The sequence below is a fragment of the Ictalurus furcatus genome, chromosome 20, assembly GCF_023375685.1.
Source record: "Ictalurus furcatus strain D&B chromosome 20, Billie_1.0, whole genome shotgun sequence".
NCBI classification, from domain to species: domain Eukaryota; kingdom Metazoa; phylum Chordata; class Actinopteri; order Siluriformes; family Ictaluridae; genus Ictalurus; species Ictalurus furcatus.
The window spans coordinates 11424651-11451885 of record NC_071274.1 but is presented as its reverse complement, the minus strand read 5'-3'; the positions used below and the strand labels follow the sequence as shown (position 1 = coordinate 11451885).

The window sequence follows — 27235 nt, the reverse complement described above, 5'->3', positions numbered from 1 at the left end:
ACCAAACATGGCCAACATCATGCCAAGACATTGAAGATGCTAAATTGTGAAGGTTGTTGTAAATTGTAAATTGTGAAGTGTTGCCATGGTGAGAAGATAAACTTATTGCATAAAAATGAGATACAGGAAAAGCTCATATCTTTGGTTTGCATTTTGTGATTTAAATAAAAATTTTGATTTTTATTTGTTCTTGTGGGCTGATCACATGGATGTGACTATTGCAGGGCATGGTCATAGTGCCACTAACTGGCAGCAGGAAGTGTGGCCCTTTTTACATACTTTGTAACAGCACTCCCATTTTTACCTGAAGTTGATCAAACCTGTCTAGAATAGTGTCAAGACAATGGTGATGTGAAATTGGTAAGGATTTATTGGTATCTTTTATAATGTCGCCATGGCAACCAATTGAATGTTATTATTCCTTTCTTTATATATTAGGTGTGTTTTGAGGCACTTGGAGTGCTTAAATTTACTTGACATTTGGCACAAACATCAGTGTTGTTAACCATTACACCTAGGTAATAGTTCACATGCGGGTTTGTGGAGGGGGGGCGGTCTCTGTTTTGCCCCCTTCAAAATATGCAGTTTTTGGATGCTCTGTAGCACATCACTTTTTAACTACAGTCACCTCTGTAATATATAGATTACATCAAGCCGGACAACTTTGTGCTTAAGGCCCATCAGGCCCGTTAGGAAGTGGGTATATCCTGGTTTGTTTCATCAGCTTTGTGCATGGTTTCCAATGGGCCATTCCTGATTGCACAAACATGCCAACTATAAGTTATAGCTGAAATAGTTATGCTACACTTTGAAGCAGTTTATATGGATGTCTTTAAGGTTTATCTGGGGTACCAGAGAGTTTATGTGATTTGCCTGAAAAGTAGTCACCAAACTCTACAAATTAACATGCAATATTCATCTGAATACGGTCTGTTGATGTGTCATTATGGGGTTGCTATGGCAATGAATGATGGCATGCCAAATAGGAAGTGGTAATTTTGTGACACAATCAAATGGGCTTTATTTTGCCCCCTATAAAATATGCATTTTTGGTATGCCCCTTTTTCAGCTGCAGTCAGCAAACACTGTATATATATATTGAGTATATCTTGGTCATCTGATCAGCTTCAAATTGTGCATTGTTACCAATGGGCCCTTCCTGATTACACCAACATGGCAACTATAAGTCATAGTTATATTATATGGAATGTACTGTAAAACATTATACAGTAAGACCTAAATTACTGTTGTAAGTTTTACATAAATTTTAGTGTAGTTTGAAATACACAACCCTAGTATAATAATCACTCACTCATCTGTCTACACAAATCAAGATTAGTGACACGCTTTAAAACCGAGACATACATTTGCTAGTTTGCTGTGGCTATGACATGCAAGGGCCCTACAAGGGGGACCCCTCGTTATTATTATTATTATTATTATGGCCTGAGCACAGATGAAGTGAGGCCCTATTGGATCTGTTCCATTTCTTCTTCTTCTTCTTCTTTTCTAGAATGAATCGCATTTTTGAGAACCTAAATGTGCCCGAAAACTCACGAAACTTTCCACATCTGTCAGAACTGGGGAAAATTTACATCTGCTAGGGGTTCCAGAATTCAGTGTGGCAAAATGGCTCAATCGCGCAACCTGCTAAATTTCAACAATGTGCGCCTCACGCTACGTTTCACCTACAGTATCACCCAAAAGTGAGTACACCCCTCACATTTTTGTAAATATTTGATTATATCTTTTCATGTGACAACACTGAAGAAATGACACTTTGCTACAATGTAAAGTAGTGAGTGTACAGCTTGTATAACAGTGTAAATTTGCTGTCCCCTCAAAATAACTCAACACACAGCCATTAATGTCTAAACCGCTGGCAACAAAAATGAGTACACCCCTAAGTGAAAATGTCCAAATTGGGCCCATTTGCCATTTTCCCTCCGTGGTGTCATGTGACTTGTTAGTGTTACAAGGTCTCAGGTGTGAATGGGGAGCAGGTGTGTTAAATTTGGTGTCATCACTCTCACACTCCCTCATACTGGTCACTCAAAGTTCAACATGGCACCTCATGGCAAAGAACTCTCTGAGGATCTGAAAAAAAGAATTGTTGCTTTACATAAAGATGGCCTAGGCTATAAGAAGATTGCCAGGACCCTGACACTGAGCTGCAGCACGGTGGCCAAGACCACACAGCGGTTTAACAGGACAGGTTCCACTCAGAACAGGCCTCGCCATGGTCGACCAAAGAAGTTGAGTGCACCTGCTCAGCGTCATATCCAGAGGTTGTCTTTGGGGAAATAGATGTATGAGTGCTGCCAGCATTGCTGCAGAGGTTGAAGGGGTGGGGGGTCAGCCTGTCAGTGCTCAGACCATACGCCGCACACTGCATCAAATTGGTCTGCATGGTTGTCGTCCCAGAAGGAAGCTTCTTCTAAAGATAAATGCACAAGAAAGCCCGCAAACAGTTTGCTGAGGACAAGCAGACTAAGGACATGGATTACTGGAACCATGTCCTGGGGTCTGATGAGACCATGATAAACTTATTTGGTTAAGATGGAGTCAAGCATGTGTGGTGGCAACCAGGTGAGGAGTACAAAGACAAGTGTGTCTTGCCTACAGTCAAGCATGGTGGTGGGAGTGTCATGGTCTGGGGCTGCATGAGTGCTGCCGGCACAGTTCATTGAGGGAACCATCAATGCCTACATGTACTATGACATACTGAAGCAGAGACTGGGCCGCAGGGCAGTATTCCAGCATGATAACGACCCTAAACACACCTCCAAGATGACCACTGCCTTGCTAAAGAAGCTCAGGGTGAAGGTGATGGACTGGCCAAGCATGTGTCCAGACCTAAACCCTATTGAGCATCTGTGGGGCATCCTCAAACGGAAGGTGGAGGAGCACAAGGTCTCTAACATCCATCAGCTCCGGGATGTCATCATAGAGGAGTGGAAGAGGACTCCAGTGGTAACCTGTGAAGCTCTGGTGAACTCCATGCCCAAGAGGGTTAAGGCAGTGCTGGAAAATAACGGTGGCCACACAAAATATTGACACTATGGGCCCAATTTGGACATTTTAACTTAGGGGTGTACTCACTTTTGTTGCCAGTGGTTTAGACACTAATGGCTGTGTGTTGAGTTATTTTGAGGGGACAGCAAATTTACACTGTTACACAATCTGTACACTAACTACTTTACATTGTAGCAAAGTGTAATTTCTTCAGTGATGTCACATGAAAAGATATAATCAAATATTTACAAAAATGTGAGGGGTGTACTCACTTTTGTGAGATACTGTACAAGTATGAAATTCGGTTCGCATGTGTAACATGCCAATACTTACAAAAAAGTCTCTTGAATCCATGCCCTAACCTCAACAGGAAGTCAGCCATTGTGATTTTTTTCTTAAATTTTTGCTATGTTTTTGCCATTTCCAGGCCTCGTACTTTAATGAACTCCTCCTAGAGATTTCATCGGATTGACATAATATTCGTCAGTCTAATCTAAAGGCCTTAGCAATGTTAAATTGTGATGCTTTTGAGTTTTGGCTCCACGCCGTGGGCGTGGCAGTCTCACAAATTTCAATGTTTCACCATGAAACAAGTTTTTATAACTCGTACATACAATTTCCAATCTGCTCCAAACATCACTTTGATAACAGTCAGGGCCTGGACATCTACATGCCAATATTCAGTTATAGTCATAGCGCCACCTACTGGCAACAGCCATTTCCAGGCCACGATTTTAACGAACTCCTCCTAGAGATTTCATCCGCTCAACATCATATTCAGTCAGTGTAATCTAAAAGCGTTCGCGATGCTAAATTGCTAAGCTTTTGAGTTTTCATTAAAGGGCGTGTCTGTGGCGGCCTGACAATTTTCGATATGAAACAAATCACAATTTTGAGGTCTAATCATGCTCAAAAACTCATGAAACTTTGCGCACACCTCAAAAATGGTGAACATTTACATCTGATACAGATTTTAGAATGGAGTGAGGAAAAATGACTCAATAGTGCCAGCTACAAAATTTCAACGATGTGCACCTCACGCTACATTTCACCTACATGTACAAAATTCAGTACATGTGTAACGTGCCAATACGTACAAAAAGTCTCTTGTACCCATGCCCTAAACTCAACAGGCCTCGTACTTTACCAAATTCCTCCTAAAGATTTCATCGGATTGACATCATATTCAATCAGTCTCATCAAAAGGCCTTGACAATGTTAAATTGTGAAGCTTTTGAGTTTTCACTACACAGCGTGGGCGTGGAAGTCTCACAAAGTTTGATGTTCCACCATGAAACAGGAAGTTGTTATAACTCAAACATACAATGTCCAATCTGCACCAAACTACATAAGTTTGATAAAAGTCCCGGCCTGAAGACATCTATATGCCGATATTCAGTTATAGTCATAGCGCCACCTACTGGCAACCAGAAGTGACATGTTTTACACTGTGATGCATTCCTATCAATATATTAAAATATGCCAGCAAGTGGTAAATATGCTAGCAAATGCTAGAAACAGGTTACACCATGCTAGCCACACTTGCTAGCTAAGTGTTAAAGCATGCTAAATAGGAAGTTGTTATCACTCAAGCATACAATGCCTAATTTTCCCAAAACTTCACGTTTGATATGAATCCTGGCTTGAAGACATCTACATGCCAATGTTCAGTTATAGTCATAGCACCACCTGCTGGTAACAGGAAATGACATGTTTTACACTTATGAATTCCTAGCAACATATAAAAATATGCCAGCAAATTCTAAACATGGTAGCAACACGCTAGAAACATGTTAAAACATGCTAGCAACACTTTGCTAAGTGCTAAAGCATGCTATTCCTGCTATTAAACAGGAAGTTGTTATAACTCAAGCATACAATATTCAATCTGTACCAAACTTCACATATTTGATATGAATCCTGGCCTGCAAAGCTTTTGAGTTTTCACTGCATGGTGTGGGTGTGGCAGTCTCACAAAGCTCGATGTTTCGCCATGAAACAGGAAGTTGTTATAACTCAAAAATACAACGTTCAATCTCCACCTAATGTCACGTTTGATACGAATCCTGGCCGGAGTATATATACATGCCTATATTCATTTATAGTCATCGCGCCACCTGCTGGCAACTTGTACTGACATGTTTTACATTGTGTTACACTCCTAGCAAAATACAAGTGATAAAAAGTGCTAAAAATGGAATGGCGTTCCCCTGGCAGAGCAGCCCCAACATGCACCTGGGTGCAAGAGCCTGTTCATCGCTGCTTGCAGCTTTAACTTTTAAATTGTTTTCTTTCCATTATCACATTACTGTGTTAAGCACAGTATGTACTTCCTTAAAGGCAGAAAGATTCACAACGGGTGATAAAACTATCCATTCGTCCATTTTCTGTACCGCTTACCCTACACAGGGTCACGGAGAGCCTGGAGCCCATCCTAGGGGACTCAGGGCACAAGGCATTAGACAGCCTGGATGTAGTGCCAATCCATCTCAGAGCACAACTGCACAAATATTCACATGCTACAGACAATTTGGAAATGCCAATCAGTCTAAAAGGCATGTTTTTGGACTGGGGAGGAAACCGGAGTACCCAGAGGAAACCCCTGAAGCATGGGGACAACATACAAACTCAAATGCATAAGCAGGAATCGAACCCCCAACTCCGCTGGTGCGAGGCAAGCATGCGAACGACTAAGCTACTCTGCCCCCCAGGTGATAAAACTTTAAAAGAAAAATTCCCCTTTCACCCACACAATGTAGATCAACCTAACCAGATAAGCAATTGCATTGTGCTTGAATAGGAAAAGTTTTTTAGCATTCAAAACTTTGAATGGGATGTGAGAGATTATGTCCTTGGGGTAGTTCCTGTGGAACAGAGCTGTTATTTGGGCTGTTCCTTGTTTCAGTTTTTTAAGTGCCCAAGGCACCCAACTAAAACAGTGTGCAGTTGAGAGCAGTAGCACTAGATAGCAACTTTTGTGAACTTGTTTGCAGCCTGTTCACTGCAGACTTTTACTCCAGTGGTGAACAAATCCCATATTAAGCCCAGTGTTAATTGGCTATTAAGTGAATAAGATACAGTGCTGTGCAACAGTCTTAAACACCCTAAATTCTTGCATTATTGATGTCTCCTCCTTTAGTGTGTCAGTAAAAAAAGGTTTTTTTCCTCCACAGATAATTGTTAAATAAAAGGTACTTGTCTTTAGGAGGATATTAAGAGGAGTGGACAAATTTATTTAGCTAGCACACCAGGCAAAAGCTTCAATGTGGGGCCCAATCTCACTTTTTGGTTGCCTGGAAACCTAATTGACTACGTTAAAAAAAGTGTTACATAACATAATGTCATAAAGTATGAGCATAGTTAACTGCTTTAATACAGCCTAAGGGAAACAAATGTGTATACTGTCCAGGGTAGGGGATTTCCTTTTAAATCATTATAATGTGCCAAACAATTGTTTGTTCAGATGTTGCTAAATTTCACTGACACATTTTGAAGCACTGTATGTGGTGTATTGTGAATATACAATACTGAATAAAATTTTCAGCAAGTGCATCACAGGAACTATGTGTCTTGTCCTATTCAGTATTATAGGTGCATCTAAAAAAATTTAGAATATCGTGAAAAAGTTAATTTTTTCCCGTAATTTAATAAAAAAAAAAAAGTGGAACTTTCATATATTCTAGATTCATTATACATAAAGTGAAATATTTCAAGCCTTTTTTTCTTTTAATCTTGATGATTATGGCTTACAGCTCATGGAAATCAAAAATCCAGTATCACAAAAAAATATTAGAATACAGAATTTATAATATAGAAATGTCGACCTGAGATGAGCTGTAATAAGCTAATTAACTCAAAACACCTGCAAAGGTTTCCTGAGCCTTTAATCTCGAAAGTGAATTTTGCATTTCATTTGGAAATCAAGGTCCCAGAGTCTGGAGGAAGAGTGCAGAGGCACAGAAGCGAAGTTGCTTGAAGTCCATTATGATGTTTCCACAGTCAGTGATGAATTGGGGTGCCATGTCATCTACTGGTGTTGGTCCCCTGTGTTTTTTCAAGTCGAGAGTCAATGCAGGAGATTTTAGAGCACTTCATGCTTCCATCTGCTGACAAGCTTTAAGGAGATGCTGATTTCCTTTTCCAGCAGGACTTGGCTGACCATGGTATTACTGTGCTTGATTGGCCGGCCAACTCACCTGACCTGAACTGTCAAGAGGAAAATGAGAGATACCAGACCCAACAATACAGACGAGCTGAAGTCCGCTATCAAAGCAACCTGGGCTTTCATAACACCTCAGCAGTGCCACAGGCTGATTGCCTCCATGCCACGCTGCATTGATGCAGTAATTCATGCAAAAGGAGCCCCAACCATGTACTGAGTGCATAAATTAACACACTTTTCAGAAGGTCGACATTTCTGTATTATAAATTGTTTATTCTAATATTTTGAAATACTGGATTTTTTATTTCCATGAGCTGTAAGCCATAATCATCAAGCGTGAAGTGTCATAAGGTCATAACTGTCATCATTTGGTGTGAAGTGTACGTAAGGTTTCGTTTATGTTTTTTGCTCTCGTATTATACAAGACTATAAGTCATAAGTTTGTTTCCTACCGATGATCTGATCTCAAACTTCTGAACACTTAATTTTTTCTCAGGTACGTTAGCTTACTAGCATATTCTAGCGCCTACAACACCTACTGTTCTTGAGTTCGTTTCATATCATATGGTGTCAGGAGCAGACTGGCCATCTGGAGTACTAGGAGTTTCCCGGTTGGCCACTGGACAATGTCGGCCAGCCCATTGCTATGTAAATATATAAAGAACGAATGATAGTACATTTACGTATTCTGTCGGCCCAGGCAAATGTCGCGCGGCCAACATGACTCAAAATGATTAATCTATTTAGTGGGCTCTGGCTCATTGCAGCAGTCTAACAGCGCTCATCAATGTCAAAATGTTTGAGATGGCCAATCAAATCAAAGAAGGTGGGGTTTACTGTTCACAGAAGTCGAGCCCAAGCAGTAATTCAGCACGGCGCTTTTTACTGCTTAATGCGAGATAACATGTAAGGAACTGAACATGACAAGGCTGAATACAGCAATATTTGTTAACAGTTTAAAATAAAAATGCTAAATAGGGTGGCCATCTGTCCGATTTTAGGCCGGACAGTCCGGTTTTAAAATACCATGTCCGTCTACTGGCACAACCTTGAGCCGGACGCTCATTTGTCCTCCTTTTAAGATCATCACTATTGTATACTTTATCCAATGGTAGTCTATATGACTCATAAATAAATAGTTACAAATTAAAACATAGGCCAAGTTTAAGCTAATATTACGTGACATACATTTTATAAACAATGTTGTCAATATTGAGTGTTTTTCTTGAGATATTAAATATTGAGAGATAATTCTGGTTTGTTGTTCTTCAGCGTATTTTCAATCTGTTTAAATAATTTAGATGCAGAGTCGAGCAGAACAGGGCATGAGGGAGCAGCAGAGGAGTTTGAACAGGAGTGAGGAGAGGAGGAGAGTGGGCAAGAGAGAGGAGAGGAGAAGAGTGGACAGGAGAGAGGAGAGGAGGAGAATGGACAGGAGAAGGAAGCGCCAGACATTGGACAGGAGAGAGGAGAGGAGGAGAGTGGACAGGAGAGAGGAGAGGAGGAGAGTGAACAGGAGAAGGAAGTGCCAGACATTGGACAGGAGAGAGGGACAGAAGAGAGGAGCAGGAAAAGGAATCAGTGTAGGAGGAGTTAGGGAGGACTTGCCAGACTGTTGGAACACCAATCAATATGATTATTTCACCAAGACGTATCCATTTCTCACAACTTAAAAATTAAAAATGGGATGTAAAACATGTTATGAAGCAGGGTCACTTGTGGCACTGAGAATGGGGAAAAACATTTTCTACTGAATGGCAAAAATGTCACCCATATGGCGACACAAGTGAAAAACAAAAGAAATCATTGAGGAAAAAAAAAATTATGAGCATAGTTTGTCACACAGTCACAAATTATCAGAAGACATTGTGAAAAAACAATGTTAGAAAGCTCTAGAATCAAGTTTTCTGAAAACAAAGTGATATTTTAGTTTCAGCATCTTCAGAACAGCACACTATATTGCAAAAGATAACCAGCCTTACTCTGATTATCCAGGATTAATAGACCTTCAGATGAAAAAATGGTGTGAATGTTGGACGTGTTCTTCACTCAAATGTCACTTGTACAGACAATGTGAATTTTATAGCCAAAGAGATGAGGCAAGCATTATTAGCAAGCATCAGGGTGACCCCAGCAAAGCTGACTGTTATTGTGCATGAAAGCACCTCATTAGACAAGAAATCTTGTCTAATTGTGTACCTCAGAACATCAGTTAATAGCTTAGAGCCATTGACCTTCTTCTTAGATTTTCCTGAGCCAGAGACTGCAGACGGAATCACTAGTACACTAATCAACTGCCTGCGGAAACATGGTCTTGATGATACTTTTCTTAAAGTATGCCTGGTCAGACTGAGCCTCTGTAATGATAGGGGAAAAAATGGAGTTTACTCAAAACTGAAAATTATGTTCCCAGGCCTCATTGGCTGGCATTGTCTAAACCATAGGTTGGAGTTTGTATCAAATACAGTAAAACACTGCACAGAGACCAACTATTTCACAGCTTTCCTTAAGTTATACTTGTTTGTATAATCACTCACCAAAAAAAACTAAGAGAGCTTGATGCTGTAGTCTCTGAATTAGGTGTATGTTTAAGAAGGACTGGTAGAGTCCTAGGGATAAGGTGGGTGGCTTCATCTTTCAGAACAGTAAAAGCTGTTTGGACAATATATGCTGCACTCTACAATCACCTCATAGCTACAAGTAGAGATGTGAGCCAAAATTCAAGTGAAATATATATGTATGATGGGCTAGCAGCAAAGTTGAGTTCAGTTGCTTTTGTGAAAAACCTTGGTCTGATGATGGATGCACTTAAAGACCTCTCTGAGGCTCTGCAGGCCAAAGACATTAGACTGTCTCAATCAGTGAATTTGATTAAAAGGCAGCAGGAACCCAGACAGTGGTCCATTCTACAAAACTGTTTGTGTGGCTTTTAATGGCATAACACAACAGAGTACGGCTGCAATGAACAATTATTTGCATAATCGATTAGTTGGCCATTTTTTTTGGGGGGGGGGGGTTGTATTATTTTATTTTTCCGATTAATTGCTTAATCGGATTGAGAGGGGGCAAACTTTCAGTACCATTTTTTTTTTCGTTTAAAATAAAATACACAAACTGAGTGTTACAAATATAAACTTCAGACTAAAACTTTACACAACTATTTATCCAATTATATAAGACTGAAAAGAACCCAATACACACAGACACACACCAGAATATTATTCATTTAGGATTGTAGTTTAATTCAGTGCTTTTTGTGCATCCATAAAAAAATAATGCATAAATACATATATTAGTTTACATTATATATAAATTTATATTATATAATAGTATTTATGCAGTACTTTTTATGCATGCACAAAAAGTATTGGATTAAACTACAGTCCTGAATTAATAATAAAAACTCACTTTCACTGCACCTTCTGGTTTCTGTTACTCACTGAGTTTAGGCATATTGTTCTACTTCTGTTTACTTTTGAGCATAGTGTTTTAATTAGACATTACATATCTTACTCATGCTCCCACTGTGTATCACCGCACCTACACCCCGAGTGAGGAGCAATACGGCCTCATTACTAATAGATCACTTATGTTATAATAAACGACATAATTTACACTGAATGCACACAAATAAAACATATAATGACAATGAACTTAAATTAAACTAAACCTCTTAAGCAACTTGCACCAGTTTCTCCCAACACCTTGCACACAGTGGAGCATTTTGGATACAAACATAAGTTTGTGCTCATGCATCACTGTCGTGCTTCCGTGCTACACAATCTCTGCTTTGTAAAGTTTGATCTTCTCCATGGTGTTTAATATAAGATGCACCCCTATCTTGGAAGACTTGGAGGTCACACACTTTCTTCCTCACTCACTTGATGATTACGTCTGATGGTGACTGAGGTCATGTTGGGAATAAAAGGTAATGTTTACATAAACAGTAAACAGAAGGAAGTCACTGTCGGTGATTCTGGGTATCTGCTAAAGCTAGTGGCATGACATTATGTGTGTATGACGTCATGTGCCACTGAGGGCTTATACTTCCGGTTAGTAAAAAAAACGCTAGCGTACCATTTGAGACAATACTACTTTTCTAAAATTCATACACTAGACGGTAGAGTGCATAGTGCAAAGTGTAAGTGTATAGTACGTCATTTGGGACACAACTTTAGTAGTTACACTCCAATGGTTGTTTTCAGAACAGAAGTAATGTAGTGAGCACCCCATGCCATGTGCAGACCAACTAATCGACAATGAGATTTGTTGACAACAATTTTCATAATCGATTATTATCGATTTTATCGATTAGTTGTTGCAGCTCTACTACAGAGTGACAGCAGGCAGAAAGTAGTAGATCCCACAATGTTCTATGAAGCACTATGCAAAAGCATGCAAACAAGGATGGGCACAAATGAAGAGGAATCACTCTTTCATAAAATCATGTGTTGGATAAAAACACATGGCCAAGCCCACTACCTTTAGTGTATGGGAAAAATGAAATGAGAGAACTGTGTGATGATCATTTGAAAATAGGATTCTCTGGTGTTAAGCAGAGTTATAGGGATTATAAGGAGAAGGCCAGTGTATCAATGCACAAGTCCCTTCTGAAGCTTAAATATGCAGCGGAGACAATTGCTGTGAGTAGTGAAGAGTGTGAGAGAGGTTTTTCAGAAATTAATACAGTTGTGACACAATTACGTTCACAACTGAAAATCTAGAATCTCTCTGCTCTAACGTTCATTAAAATGGTTGGACCTCCTCTTACCTTTTGGGACCCCATAAAAATATGTTCGGAAGTGAGTAGCTACCAGAAGGTCTGCAGAGCATTTGTAGGCAGAGATGTGACACCATACAGGCTTCCACATATCAGCCCATCTGGGATCTGATGAATTAACTGGTCATACTGATAAGAGTTTTGTGCATTTTTATGTCATAGGGATAATTTTGTGTTCACTATGATGGACTTAAGTGTAATGAGTTGAGCACATTTTGAAGTTATGGAATTTGTTGGGCTCCCTTTGATGGAACTGTGTAAAACTTGTGTATTGTAATGCTGTAGGATATAACTCAATTCCAGTTTAATTTTCCTAATAAAAAGACAGTTCTACTCTTAATTCTTAATCCATCCATCAATCCATCAATTTTTTATACCGCGTATCCTTACTGGGTCATGAGGAACCTGAAGTCTATCCCAGGGAGCATGGGGCACAAGACAGGGTAACACCCTGGACAGGGTGCTAATTCATCGTAGGGCACCGTTCTACTCTTAATATTTTGTATTTATATTATCTTCTTTAATGGATACATCATTCCTATATTTGATACTGACACAAAGGAGAGGGCACAGGCCTACAGAAAGATTTTATTGTCATCAGATGTAGCTTTGCACACTGCCAGCATCTAGAATGATTTTGATCAGCATTTTAGTGTTCATAGCAGAGGGCTCTCTCAACTTACATTTTACAGTTTGTCAACTGATAAGATTTTGTAGGCTTTGCATACACATGTGCACCCCTCAAAAGCCTGAAACCACAGAGCCCCCCCACATAACAAATCCCAATTTAACCCCTAGTTACAGCATTACATGAATTGCATTAAGTTTAAATACACTATACATATATTAGAACCATTGTTTTGATAAAGTCAACAAGGAGGGTTTTTACTGTCTTTAACATTTTTTTAAACTTTGAACATACTTGTCTGCAACTATGAATGCAAAAAAACAACAACAACAACATCTGGACACAAAATACACTTGCCCCAGGTGACTGGGCTAGTGGAAAGAAAGAAAAAACATAATTTAGGCTTTATTTCATTACAATTATTTTCATTATTTCATTTTGATATATAGAAACATTATTTTGAACGTGACTCTACTTGACAGAATCTTTTGTGTGTTTTTCTGTGCCTAAGACTTTTGATAATGATGATGATAATAATAAGTCTTTATTGGTCACATATACATTCCAGCACAGTGAAATTCTTTTCTTTGCATACCCCAGCATGTTAGGAAGTTGGGGTCAGTCAGAGCGCAAGGTCAGCCATGATACAGTGCCCCTGGAGCAGAGAGGGTTAAGGGCCTTGATCAAGGGCCCAACAGTGGCAGCTAGGCAGTGCTGGGGCTTGAACCCCCGACCTTCTGATCAGTAACCCAGAGCCTTAACCACCACTGCCCCCAGGAAGGGGAATTTTCAGACCTGTAGATATGTGCTTCGTTCCAACATGGGAACTTAAATTGTTACAATGTTGCATTTTCTCCTTGGCTCAATTTGCTTTCACAAGGCTACATTTAGAAGTATACCAAAATGTGTATATGCAAGTCACATGTGAGTCAACTGTCCTCTCATTGGTCAGAGTGCACCTTATGTTCCAGGGTTCCACTCATAGCAGTCATCCATCAAGTGGGATAGACAGCAGCTCTGAGAGTTTATTGCAATTAAAGCCCATCTCCTTGAGATCCTCACTAAACACCTTGTAAAACTAGGTGTTTTTATGTGTTTTTGGAAGTTTCTAAATTTCAATGAGGCATTTTACCTCATCTTTGGTCAAAGTTAAACCACGATTTTTGTTGCAAGCCATTAACAAAACAAACATGCTTTTTACGTAATGCAGTTCCCATCATGCTTTGCTATTCAAGTTGGTTCATTGGTCCGTTTGGTCGGATTACTTTCTCACCACAAGCAAACCTATCCAAAATGAATTTGCGTTTTGGTGTGGATCCGGGCGCGATTGACATGTTCATATTGTAGTTTTCACACTGTGCACGTTTGCTGAGGTCCGAATCCGAGTGCGATTGTTCCCGGTGCCCCCCTTCAGTGTTGGTCTGGTTTCAGACTCACTTGATTCTATTGAACCCCGGTACATTTACGTTCATCATATGTCATCACAAACATGCATCGAGAACACAACGCAACTCACCATATTTTGTAATTATTATTTTGGTGCTATTATGCATAGTAGATATTATGTGCAGCAGTGGACCACTTCTGTGTCCCAAAATGTTCCCCTGTCACTCATGGTACACATGTGTTGTGGAAACTAATGATGTCATCATTGGCTAAAACACATGCACAGATTACTTTACATCCTGAACTAGCGCAGACCCGAGTACGAGTTGCATTCACAGTTACAGGAATTGTAGCACAGTTCCAGTGCAACTGTGCCAGTGGTGGCTGATGATAATAAGTTATGTGGTAATGTTAGCTTCAAACAAAGGATGCATCAGTCAGACATTCATTTATATTTACCAATCAATAAAACATGTTTATAATTTTAATCAAACTGCAATCTGTTCACTGTACTGATTTATTTCCTGGCCATATGTACCTAGCTAGCTAGTTGCCAGAGTACAGCACATTCAAGCCACTGAAACAAGTATTGCTTAGAATTTCGGTTACACCTCATATTCTTATATTATATTATTCCTCATCATACACCATTAAAGTCTTTTAAATGTGATGATGAATTCATTAATTGTTTTTTTATCTAAGAGTCCTAAGGAACAACGTCTCATTACGTTTTGTGTAAACTACTTGTTACTATACAGTTTTAATCAGACAGAGGAGCACTTTTGATTTCTGTTAACATACTCCCTATTGTTGGTCTAAATAGCTGGTATTTCAACAAAAGTTGCCAAGTGCTCTAAAACTCTGTCTAATGTATCACAATGACAACTGCACATTATACTTGTGCTGTTCACCCACTCACCCATAGGGGCTTCGTGTACACAGCAACTGATGTAACTCTGCTTCCTCATCTCCTCTGAGAGCTCTGGGAACAAGCTCTTCCCTCCAGGTGTGTTCACAGACTTTTTTAAACTCCAGCGTTCAGCCACACCCCCACTCAGGTCCACCACTGCCTCACACACCTGTCCTGCCCATAAACGCTCATATGAACCATGCAGCCTTTAGAAAAACAGACAGACAAAATATGCTTTTTTGTATACTGGAAAACACACTATATAGCAAAAAAAATTTTGGGGTACACCTGACCATCACACCCATATGTGGGCCTTCCCCAAACTGATGCCACAAATTTGAAAGCACCCAATTGAGGGATTTTTTTAATATTCTGTAGCATTACAATTTCCATTAACTAGAACTAATGGGGCCAAACCTGTTCCAGCATGACAATGACAAAGAGGTGTCCATAAAAGCATGGTTTGACAAGGTTGAAAAACTCGAGTGGCTTGCACAGAGCCCTGAGCTCTACCCTATCTGAACACCATTGGGATGCACCTGAAATTATGTAAATTTGCCATGGGATGTTCACAAAACACATATGGGTGTGAGGGTCAGTTGTCCACAACATTTGGATATATAGTGTAAATAGACAAGAAATAAGAAAACCACACACTTAATCTCTATATACTCAAGGTAATGTCCAACATTTCTGAATATAACATTAGTGACACTGAGATTTATACAGAGAAACACTTGTCAACTACACAAGCATTTTATCAGAAGGGGGGTTTGGATTTGTTTGATTTGTGTGTTTGATTATCATCAATATGGATGAAGGCTAAGGCTAAATACGGAATAACAATAATGAGATTATTCTAGTTCATTTAATTAACATCCCCATAGTACTCACTTTGCATATGCTTTCTCCAACAATGCTACCCAGAAAGCCATGGGGCTGTGACAGCGAGAGAAACAGAGTGTGTTGTTGATGCAGGGCAGTCGATCATCTATCTGAACTTTTGTCCAGTGGCCATTCCTCCAAAATTGGAACCAAAACTGACCAGTATAACCTCTCTTACCCCACACACACTGTCCAGGAGGCATCACCTGAAACAATCATACACACATTCAGTCTCATCTCATTCTTACTGGGTTTTTCAGTCCCTGATTTGGGGATGCACAACACTGCAAATTTTATTTTATTTTATTCAAATTTTATCTTTATCTTTTAACTTTCTTTAGTTAGGGTTGTGCTGGCGCCAGAGCATAACCTGGGAACACTGGGCAACACTGGGACTGAGCCAATCGATTGCAGGGTAACAGGTCACACACACTCACTTACACCTTTAGGGCAAGTTAAAGTAACAAATCAACTTACTGGCATGTTTGTACGAGGTGGGAGGAACCTCGAGAAATCATAGGATACCAGAAAACCCTGAAGAAACCCATGTGGACACAGGGAGAACATGAGGAACTTCACACAGAGAGTAACCCAAACTCTGAATAGAATGGGGGACCCAGAATCTGTGACACAGCAATGTGACTCCCTGTGCCTCTGTGTAACCCACACATTATTGAACATATTAAAAAAGTAAAAAGTCATTTACTGTCTGTCGTTCAGTCACTCACTCACTTTCAGAAACTGCTTTAACCTTATCAGGGTCACAGTGGACCCAGAGCCTATCCTGGGAGCACTGGGTGTGAGACAAGAATACACCCTGGATGGGACACTAATGATCTGTGATCTGTGTCTTTGTTTTTACCTGATCCAGCAGATAGCGGCTCTTCAGCAGCATGTTACAAGCACACAGCAACCAGCAGTCTCCCAGAATGCCTTGCTTTGGGTAAGCCTCAGTAAAGTCATCAGGGAAGAGGCATGGACTCTTACAGATTTGCTGTGTAAAAATAAAGACTTCTGTTGTTTCTGGCATCATCATGGCACAGACTCACAACACCTTCTGGAAAGCATACAGTACAATGGGTGTCTTTCATAATAGTCCTATATGGTTATGCTATAATCCAAATCCAAAAGACAGCAAACAATTAGGTTACAATATCTGTCATCATCATCCACTTACTAGTTAGCATTCAATTATACTACAGTATAAAATTCCAGTATCAAATACAGCTGAAACCTATTAATAAAAATAGGAGTCCAAAAGTCAGTTTGATGAAGTAAGAGCCTTGTTTTTATTATTATTATTAATAATTATTTTATGTTATGTTTAATTATTATTATTGCTTTTACTGTATCATTCTTGTTGTTGTTGTTAGTAGTAGTAGTAGTATATTGATATATGGAAAAGCCAAAAACTGAAAAGCTGGTCCAAACTGAGCACCTCAGAAAATTGACATTTGCGACCCAGTGGATACTGCGGCGTGAGCGGGTTTTAACCGTGTTATGCAGACCAGTGATCAACAGATGGTAAACAGGGCTAGGAGAATATTTGAAACTATTTTAAATAGTCCTAAAATTCTTAATGGTATTGTGCCGTGCTGCTCAGTGGATCGCGCAGGTCTCATGGGAGGTCCAAACTTTTTCGCGCAGCACAGTTCAAACCTGCCTGCACCACGCTGTCTAGTGGATCGTGCATGTCAATTGGTCCACGCTGTGCTGTTGAGTGGTTTGTGCCATGCTACTCAGTGGGTCACACAGGTATTTGGTTTGTGCTGCACTGTTCTTCTGAGCTTGGAACAGCTTTTGAGTTGTTTGGCATCCCATATTGATACACTGTATTATCACTGTATTGATATACAGTACCCTCCAAAAGTATTGGAACAGCAAGGCCAATTCAGTTGTTTTCGCTATACGTTGAAGACATTTGGGTTTGCAATCAAAAGATGAATACAAGATGACAGATTAGAATTTCAGCTTTTATTTACATCTAGATGTGTTAAACAACTTGGAACATGGTACCTTTGTGGCAGACCACCCAATTTTTAAGCAATAAATTATAAATGAAAGTAAATAACACTTTAATTTGCATTTTATATATTATATATATATATATATATATATATATATATATATATATATATACATATATATATATATATATATATATATATATATATATACATACACACACATACACACATATATATACAATATCTCACAGTATCTGACGAATATTATGTCAATCCAATGAAATCTCTAGAAGGAGTTCATTAAAGTACGAGGCCTGGAAATGGCAAAAACATAGCAAAAATTTAAGAAAAAAAATCACAATGGCTGACTTCCTGTTGAGATTAGGGCATGGATTCAAGAGACTTTTTTGTAAGCATTGGCATGTTACACACGCGTACCGAATTTCATACATGTACAGTATCTCACAAAAGTGAGGACACCCCTCACATTTTTGTAAATATTTGATTATATCTTTTCATGTGACAGCACTGAAGAAATGACACTTTGCCACAATGTAAAGTAGTGAGTGTACAGCTTGTATAACAGTGTAAATTTGCTGTACCCTCAAAATAACTCAACACACACCCATTAATTTTTTAAACCGCTGGCAACAAAAGTGAGTACACCCCTAAGTGAAAATGTCCAAATTGGGCCCAATTTGCCATTTTCCCTCCCCGGTGTCATGTGACTTGTTAGTGTTACAAGGTCTCAGGTGTGAATGGGGAGCAGGTGTGTTAAATTTGGTGTCATCGCTCTCACACTCCCTCATACTGGTCACTGGAAGTTCAACATGGCACCTCATGGCAAAGAACTCTCTGAGGATCTGAAAAAAAGAATTGTTGCTCTACATAAAGATGGCCTAGGCTATAAGAAGACTGCCAAGACCCTGACACTGAGCTGCAGCACGGTGGCCAAGACCATACAGCGGTTTAACAGGACAGGTTCCACTCAGAACAGGCCTTGCCATGGTCGACCAAAGAAGTTGAGTGCACGTGCTCAGCATCATATCCAGAGGTTGTCTTTGGGAAACAGACGTATGAGTGCAGCCAGCATTGCTGCCGAGGTTGAAGGGGTGGGGGGTCAGCCTGTCAGTGCTCAGACCATATGCCGCACACTGCATCAAATTGGTCTCCATGGTTGTCGTCCCAGAAGGAAGCTTCTTCTAAAGATAAATGCACAAGAAAGCCCGCAAACAGTTTGCTGAGGACAAGCAGACTAAGGACATGGATTACTGGAACCATGTCCTGTGGTCTGATGAGACCATGATAAACTTATTTGGTTAAGATGGAGTCAAGCATGTGTGGTGGCAACCAGGTGAGGAGTACAAAGACAAGTGTGTCTTGCCTACAGTCAAGCATGGTGGTGGGAGTGTCATGGTCTGGGGCTGCATGAGTGCTGCTGGCACTGGGGAGATACAGTTCATTGAGGGAACCATGAAAGCCAACATGTACTGTGACATACAGAAGCAGAGCATGATCCCCTCCCTTTGGAGACTGGCAGTATTCCAGCATGATAATGACCATTGCCTTGCTAAAGAAGCTGAGGGTGAAGCTGATGGACTGGCCAAGCATGTCTCCAGGCCTAAACCATATTGAGCATCTGTGGGGCATCCTGAAACGGAAGATGAAGGAGCACAAGGTCTCTAACATCCACCAGCTGCGTGATGTCGTCATAGAGGAGTGGAAGAGGACTCCAGTGGCAACCTGTGAAGTTCTGGTGAACACCATGCCCAAGAGGGTTAAGGCAGTGCTGGAAAATAATGGTGGCCACACAAAATATTGACACTTTGGGCCCAATTTGGACATTTTCACTTAGGGGTGTACTCACTTTTTTTGCCAGCAGTTTAGACATTAATGGCTGTGTGTTGAGTTACTTTGAGGGGACAGCAATTTTACACTGTTATACAAGCTGTATACTCACTACTTTACATTGTAGCAAAGTGTCATTTCTTCAGTGTTGTCACATGAAAAGATATAATCAAATATTTACAAAAATGTGAGGGGTGTACTCACTTTTGTGATACTGTGTGTATATACACAGATATATATATATATATATATTTAATTTTATTTATTTTAGTTTATATTATATATAAGTAATATTATTAATTATATTATTATTATGAAATAATTTCTTATGGATGCACAAACAGCACTGAATTAAACTACAGTCCTAAATTAATAATATATATTCTGGTGTGTGTCTGTATGTATTGGGTTCTTTTCAGTCTTATATAACTGGACAAACAGTTGTGTAAGTTGTGTCTTAAGTTTATTTGTAACACTCAGTTTGTGGATTTTATTTTAAATATACGAAAAAAATGGTACTGAAAGCTTGCCCCGCCCCCAATCCGATTAATCGATTAACAGAAAAAATAATCGGCCAACTAATCGATTATGAAAACAATTGTCACTTGCAGACCTAGAACAGATCCAGTTTTTCTCTACACTTTGGTCTTGCCATCACGTTGGAATAGGTTAATCTCGGTTCCATAACTTCTGTGGTTCATCTCTGTATTTCTTTGCTAATTCCAATCTGGCCTTCTGATTCTTACTATTCAGGAGTTGTTCGCATTTTGTGGTATGGCCTCTATAGTTCTGCATTATTTTTTCTTCAAATGGTGGATTGTGAGACCATCACCTCTGCAAGGGTTGTTGGTGATGTCATCAACTGTTGACTTTTTCTTCACAGCTCTCACAATATTTCTGTCAACAACTACTGTTGTTTTCCTTGGCCAACCTGTTCCATGTCTGTTTGTTTCTCACACTAGTGGTTTCTTTCTTTTTCAGGACATTTCAAATTGTTGTATTGGCTATGCCCAATGATTGTAAAATGGCTCTGATAGATTTTCCCTCTTTCTCAGCTTCAAAATGGCTTCTCCCATAGACAACTCTCTTGTCTTCATGTTGGTTTATCATTTTTAACAAATGCAGTCTTCACAGGTGAAACCTAGGGCTCAAACCAAGAGTAGACATTCAGAGCTATTAATTATTTAAACAATCAATCTAACAGGGCACACCTGGGCAGCAAGAAACATCACAGTCAGTCACATGTTCCAATATTTTTTGAATCAGTTGAAACAATGGGTGGGTTCAAACAAAAGGTGCCATGTTCTAAGTTGTTTAACACATCTAGATGTAAATATGAGGAAATGAATGCTGAAATTCTGATCTGTCATCTCATATTCCTCTTTTGATTTCAAACCCAAATGTCTTCAATGTATAGCAAAAACAACTGAATTGGCCTTGCTGTTCCAATACTTTCAGAGGGGACCATATACTTGGTTATTGTTACTGCATATATTATATTGACATATACTTAGCCAGTCTATTTATCAGTACAGCCCACACAGAGGTCACTTTAAGGAGCTTTTTCTATCACTTGTGAAGGAAATTATTAATTTATTTAGTTATTATTAGTTTTGTTCTTGTTCTGTTCATGTTCATCAGAGGATAACGCCTAAGAAGGTCATGTCATGTCATTTAGATTAGTACAAAATGTTTATCTGCTTACAGAGAACACAAACATGATTTTCTGTTAAGGGTTCGACCCTGATACAAAGCCTGTTTGAACTGCCTCAAACTGCTCCTTATCGGTACACAGAAGTGTATCGTGCCCTGCGCTTAGTACTTGTTCAGCACAAGCGCCTCAGAGCGCTCTCATCTTCTATCCTGTATTCATCCTTCTGTAATAAATTATTTCACCTGAGAGGGCAAGTCTACAAGTGTTGTCTAATTTCCAAGACACACTAGATAGGTAGGTCTGAAGTACTTGAGAGTGAATGTAGGCTTGCTTCACTCCTGTTTAAAAATATTTTGCTTGGTATCCTCTAAAAATATATGATCCCTCCAAACAAAGGATGCAGAACACTTGGGTTTGAAGGTTGGATAGTCACCCAAGCTCAGGATCAAACTAGGAACCCTGGAGCTGTGAGGCAGATACACTACACGCTGCACCACCATGTTGTCCATACTGAGAAAATTTTACAAATTTAAGTGTAAGAACTACAAAAATTTTGGAACATAAATTAGGTGTGTAACTACATTTTTTAATGTCCACCCCACATCCACATAGGAAACACATCTTATTCTGAATAAGAACGAACGTTGGTTATTAAATTTTAACTTCAGTAACAAGCAATATTGTTACAGCTCTCTTTCTCCTCCTTACCACTGTCTCTGTGGTTGTCACTATAAGATTAATTAGGTTAGTTAACCTACTGTAGATAAGTTGTGTATACATCTCTACTTCCATGTTATCTAATGGGGTACTCATATATACTTTGTGAAGATACTTTGCTACGATGTCACTACAATGTGCTAACACTGGACACTAAATTGATAACACTATAAAATTGCATTTTATCCTCTTATCCTGGCCCCCTGGGCTTAAAAATCAAACTATGTCCATAACCAACACCTACATTTATACCTGCACTCTTTGGATCATGGAGAGGCATCATGATACTACTGCACTGTGGAGTGGAATTTGGTTAGAGAGTGTGGAATTAAAGAAAGAAGTGGAATAATTTGGACTGGCAGAGGTTATCACAATCATAAATATCAATCACAGCAGATTCAGTGAACCAATATTGATCAGATTGGTCATATAAGATTCACCTGAATCTGAATTTATGCTTGGAAGAAAAAAACTGGCATGCACTCTGTCAATCACAACCACATTAGCCAATCGTTGGAGTTTGAGAGCTCACAAGCGCTGTTAGCACTTTCATCCTGGTATGTTACACTGTCCTATGACGCAGCATGAGCAGCTGTGAGAAAAGATGCAGTTGACTGGCATATGTTTCATAGCAAGTGTGTGTTAGCCTTCCTTTGACACAACATAGCTGTTATATGAAAAGGGAAACGTGGTTGATGGGTAGGAATTAGCTGCTGACCAAATTGGGGGGATGGGGGGTGCTGCTTTTTATGGATATTTAAATAAGTGGATCTTAAATTAAGTTCTTAAAAATTCAGCATCAGGTAAAAATATTATTGTTGGTGATCTTGTTGGTGGACTGTCTGTAATGGCACCTTATTTACCATATAGGCCACTATTTTGGCAGTTTTTCCATGTTCAAGAGCAAAGTGGAGCATATCAAATGCACTCGTGCAATCCCATAATATAATGCAATATGTTAGTTTCTAAATGATGCACATCATATGGTACAGATTACCCATAATACATATTTCCATTTATAGGTAATAGCGAGTAGGGCACAATTTAGGACACAAGGTCAGATCTTTCAGTGGTACGGCATGTCTATAAGGACACTGTGGCTCAGCTGGTAGAGCGGGTTATCCACTAATCGTAGGGTTGGTGGTTCGATTCCCCCTGCATGCCGAAGTGTCCTTCGGCAAGACACTGAACCCCAAGTTGCTCCAGATGGCAGGCTAGCCTTGCGCTTGTGTGTGAATGGTTGAAAGAAATGCTAAGGTTAAAGAGTGTTATACAAGTGCAGACCATTTACCTTGGGGCGGAGCCAAGTAACTTTGCCAGTGAGCCTGGAAAGGGGTGTGGTGTAGTCCGAGAAGAGGGCGGAGTCATCAGCTTTAAAGTTTGGATCCTCAAATAGCCCATCCTTCTCAGCTGTCATCTCTAACCAAATCTACAAGGCATGCAATGTCATTTCATGATTATTTCCACAGATGTATGTGGGTTGTTGTTCTGTATTCACTGTTGAAAACTAGATCCTCAACATTATTGACAATATTTAGAGGTAACAGTAGCCTAAATCAGTAGTCATATAAATCATATAAAACCTATAACAGTATTTATATAAATCGATTTCATGTTTTTAACTCTAATATGGGGGGCACACAGTGGCTTAGTGGTTAGCACATTCGCCTCACAGGGGGGGGTTCAATTCCCACCATGGCCCTGTGTGTGCGGAGTTTGCATGTTCTCCCCGTGCTGCGGGGGTTTCCTCAGGATACTCTGGTTTCCTCCCCCAGTCCAAAGACATGCATGGTAGGCTGATTGGCATGTCCAAAGTGTCCGTAGTGTATGAATGGGTGTGTGAATGTGTGTGCGATTGTGCCCTGGGATGGATTGGCACCCTGTCCAGGCTCCAGGTTTCCCCGTGACCCTGAAAAGGATACAGCGGTATAGAAGATGGATGGAACTCTAATACGGTTTCAAATGAATACCCCTTATACCAATACTATTCCTAGTGTACTATATGGAATAATAACCCAAAGTAAAATTCATAACAAGCCGAAATAACAAGTACAAATCGGTGTTTTAAAATCGTTTTACCTTGGGCGGAGCTAGCTAGACAGTTAATTTTTCAGTTAATTCAAATCTTTCTGCATTATAGTCAATGGAATAAAACCGAGTACCTGTTACGTGCAAAATACAGTCTGACTATCCAGCTCTCTTTAAATTCATACTGCTCGTATTAAGGACAATAAATTGAGAAATGCATAAATACCAGTCTAAACTATGATGCACACTTCCGGAAAGACGACACGTTGCATTGCGCTCTGTCACCGCGACTGAACAAGGGTTGCCAGGTATGATCATGTATTTTACGAAATCTTTATTGTCATTATGCTTGTATTGTCATTATACTTATAAATGTATTAAAAACGCAAAAAGGCAAAACACACCTGAGGTGCATTTGTTCTTCATTTTCTAAGAGTTAAAAAAAAAACTGTATTTTTTTGTGTAGATAAATAAGAGAAGGCACACTGTCATCTTGTACCAAAGTGACTTGAACATAACTGACATAATAGTTACAACTTCCCATCTTATAAATACAAATTCCCAGGATGACTTGAATGCTGTTTAACGTTTGCCTCACACCTCTAGGGCTGGGGGTACGATTCCTGGCTCCAAACTGTGTGTGCAGGGCTTGCATGTTCTCTCCGTGCCTCGGGGGCTTCCTCCGGGTACTCCGGTTTCCTCCCTCATTCAAAAGACATGCATTATAGTCTGACTGGCATCTTTAAATTGTTTATAGTGTGTAAGTGTGTGTTCGATTGTGCCCTGTAATGGGTTGGCACCCTGTCCAGCGTGTCTCCTGCCTTGTTCCCTGAGTTCCCTGGGTTAGGTTCCAAGCTTCCTGCGACCCTGTGTAGGATAAGTGGTACTAAATATTTATGGATATCTAAAGTGGCTCTGCTTGCAGTTTGTCGAGAAGAGGGGGTTTGATCAGTCCTTTAACACTACTTTTGATGGAGGCCACAGCTTTAGGGGAAAAGCTGTTTTTCATTTTGTATTTGTGGGATCGAATCACTCTGTACCACTTGCCAGATGGTTGCAGTTAAGAGAGTCAGTGTCCATGGTGTGTTTTCTCTGCTGATGCTGCTAGCAATTTTCTTCGGACAGACACTGTATTATGTCTTCAAAGCTCATACCAATGCTATTTTTCCCTCAATACATTCATCACGTTATGGATTTCCCTAGGTATGAAAGAGTGTGTGAATTTGCTTGGTGCCCTACAATAAACTTGCAACCTATCCAGCTTGTATTCCCACCTCGAGCCAAGTGTTCCCAGGCTCTGGAGGCACCATGATCCTGACAACGATAAAGCAGTTACTGAATTTATTTATTTATTTATTTATTTATTTATTTATTTAGCAAAAGGCAATCTCTGTAGAGAGAGAGAAACAAAATCATGCTCATCATTCATTCTTTCATCATGCACACACATTCATACCCGGAGGCAATTTAGCATATCCAATCAACCTACTGGTATGTTTAAGGGAATTGGGAGGAAACTAGAGAACCCAGAGGAAACCCACACAGACACAGGAAGAGCATACACAGAAACTCCACACTGACAGCGACCCAAACTCAGGACTGAACTTGGGACCCTGGAGATATGGTATTGCTCTGTCTTGCACCACTGTCACCCCCCATGTTCATCAGAAAAAGTAAAATAAGCCTTTAGATGTGAATATGGCTAGAAAAAGTTTATTTCAGAGACTCTTTTATGCAGTTTATGTAGTTTAAGTCTCAACAATTTAACATGCAGTTTGTTTGCTAATTTGGGTGTCACCACAATGTTTTGATTGCACGTTCCTTCTGGCCAAGTACACAGATGTATTCATTACCTCCTGGTAATTTTGGGGCTATTTATTAAATCACCAGACCCACAGGTTCAGGCACTGTGGCTTTCCTCCACTGCATTTATTCTGGTACCACACAACTAAATGCAATCATCAGCTTACTAAATATCCTTACTCTTCTAAGCATAAAATAATAGTATATATAAATGAATTAACAGTGCTTGGAATAGCCTACTGTTAACTTCGTTCTTTTGACTGTTGTCATGAAATAGTGGAAATTCACCTGTTAGGTGAAAACAGGCAACGGATAAAAACTGAAAAAAGAGGAGAAAACAAAAGTACACATTCAATGCTCATGATTTTTACAGTACTGGCAACCGTTTGACGTCAAAGATTACTTTTGTGCCATCTAGAGGGTGAAAAGCTGTAGTACATCAAACTGAGCTGGCCCAAGTACAACGCTGTGCATACCAGAGGTTAATCACACCATTCTTATTAATTTATGTTTAACACTAACTTGGAACAAATGCACTGTATATACAGTCATGGGGGGGGAGTACACCCTCCTTTAAATCAATGTTTTTATTTGTCACCAACTTGTATAAACAAACAAACAACAAAAGACACAATATATTTCAATATGTAATCATAAAATTCACCATTCTGCAGTGAGGAGGAAATGGAGAGCCTTCAAGACAGCTGCCAATCTTCCCAGGAGTGAGAGTCCCAACAAATTCAACAAGTATAGTTTTCATAGAAGGGTGGCTAGGAAAAAAGCCCCTTTTCTTCAAAAAGTATAGTACAGTATATGGCAGCATTACTTAGCTTTTCAAAATTGCATCTGAATTGTATCTGTCACTATGCAGAGCATCATGTTTGATGAAATCTCTCTCTCTCTCTCTCACACACACACACACACACACACACACACACACACATACTGGAATGGCAAAGCCAATTAATTTGTTTTAGAATTTCAGCTTAATAAAACCATCATTTTTTCCCCTGGCATGTATATACAGACATGTTAAACGACATAGAACATAGCACATTTTGTATCAGACCATATAATTTGCAGGTGAGCAAAAATATTGGAACTGCCAGGTGTTTCTTGTTGCTCAGATGTGTCCTGTTAGTCTTGTATAAACTATAAATAGCTATTTACGTCTACGCTTGGTTTTAGCCTTCAGTTTCACCTGTGAAGACTGCATTTGTTGTTAAAAAGAATAAACCAACATGAAGATCAGAGAGCTGTCTATGGGAGAAAAGCAAGCCATTTTGAAGCTGAGAAATGAGGGAAAATCAATCACAGGCATAGCACAAACATTGGGCATAGCCAATACAACAATTTTGAATGTCCTGAAAAAGAAAGAAACCACTGGTGTACTGAGCAACAGACACAGAATGGGTCAGACAAGGAACAGCAACAGATTATGAAAGAAACATT

The 27235-nt window shown here is 39.6% G+C and overlaps 1 protein-coding gene across 7 annotated transcripts in view; it reads right to left on the bottom strand.

The window, feature by feature from the left end:
- capn10 (calpain 10) overlaps positions 1–24275 on the bottom strand; it is a 46406-nt gene extending 22131 nt beyond the window's left edge. The window contains exons 1-6 of one of the 7 annotated variants that reach the window (XM_053650941.1): positions 24115–24252; positions 23647–23861; positions 23244–23381; positions 16629–16760; positions 15776–15972; positions 14891–15087 (exon numbers count right to left, since the gene is read on the bottom strand). In XM_053650941.1, the coding sequence (XP_053506916.1) occupies positions 14891–15087; positions 15776–15972; positions 16629–16760; positions 23244–23381; positions 23647–23649 (667 nt within the window). In that variant the 5' untranslated portion in view covers positions 23650–23861; positions 24115–24252. Of the gene's footprint in view, positions 1–14890; positions 15088–15775; positions 16421–16628; positions 16761–23243; positions 23382–23646; positions 23862–24114 lie in introns of those variants that run through there. The other 6 variants (XM_053650947.1, XM_053650942.1, XM_053650944.1 and 3 more) reach the window with 6 other exon arrangements.
- Between the last annotated feature and the right edge of the window lie 2960 nt (positions 24276–27235).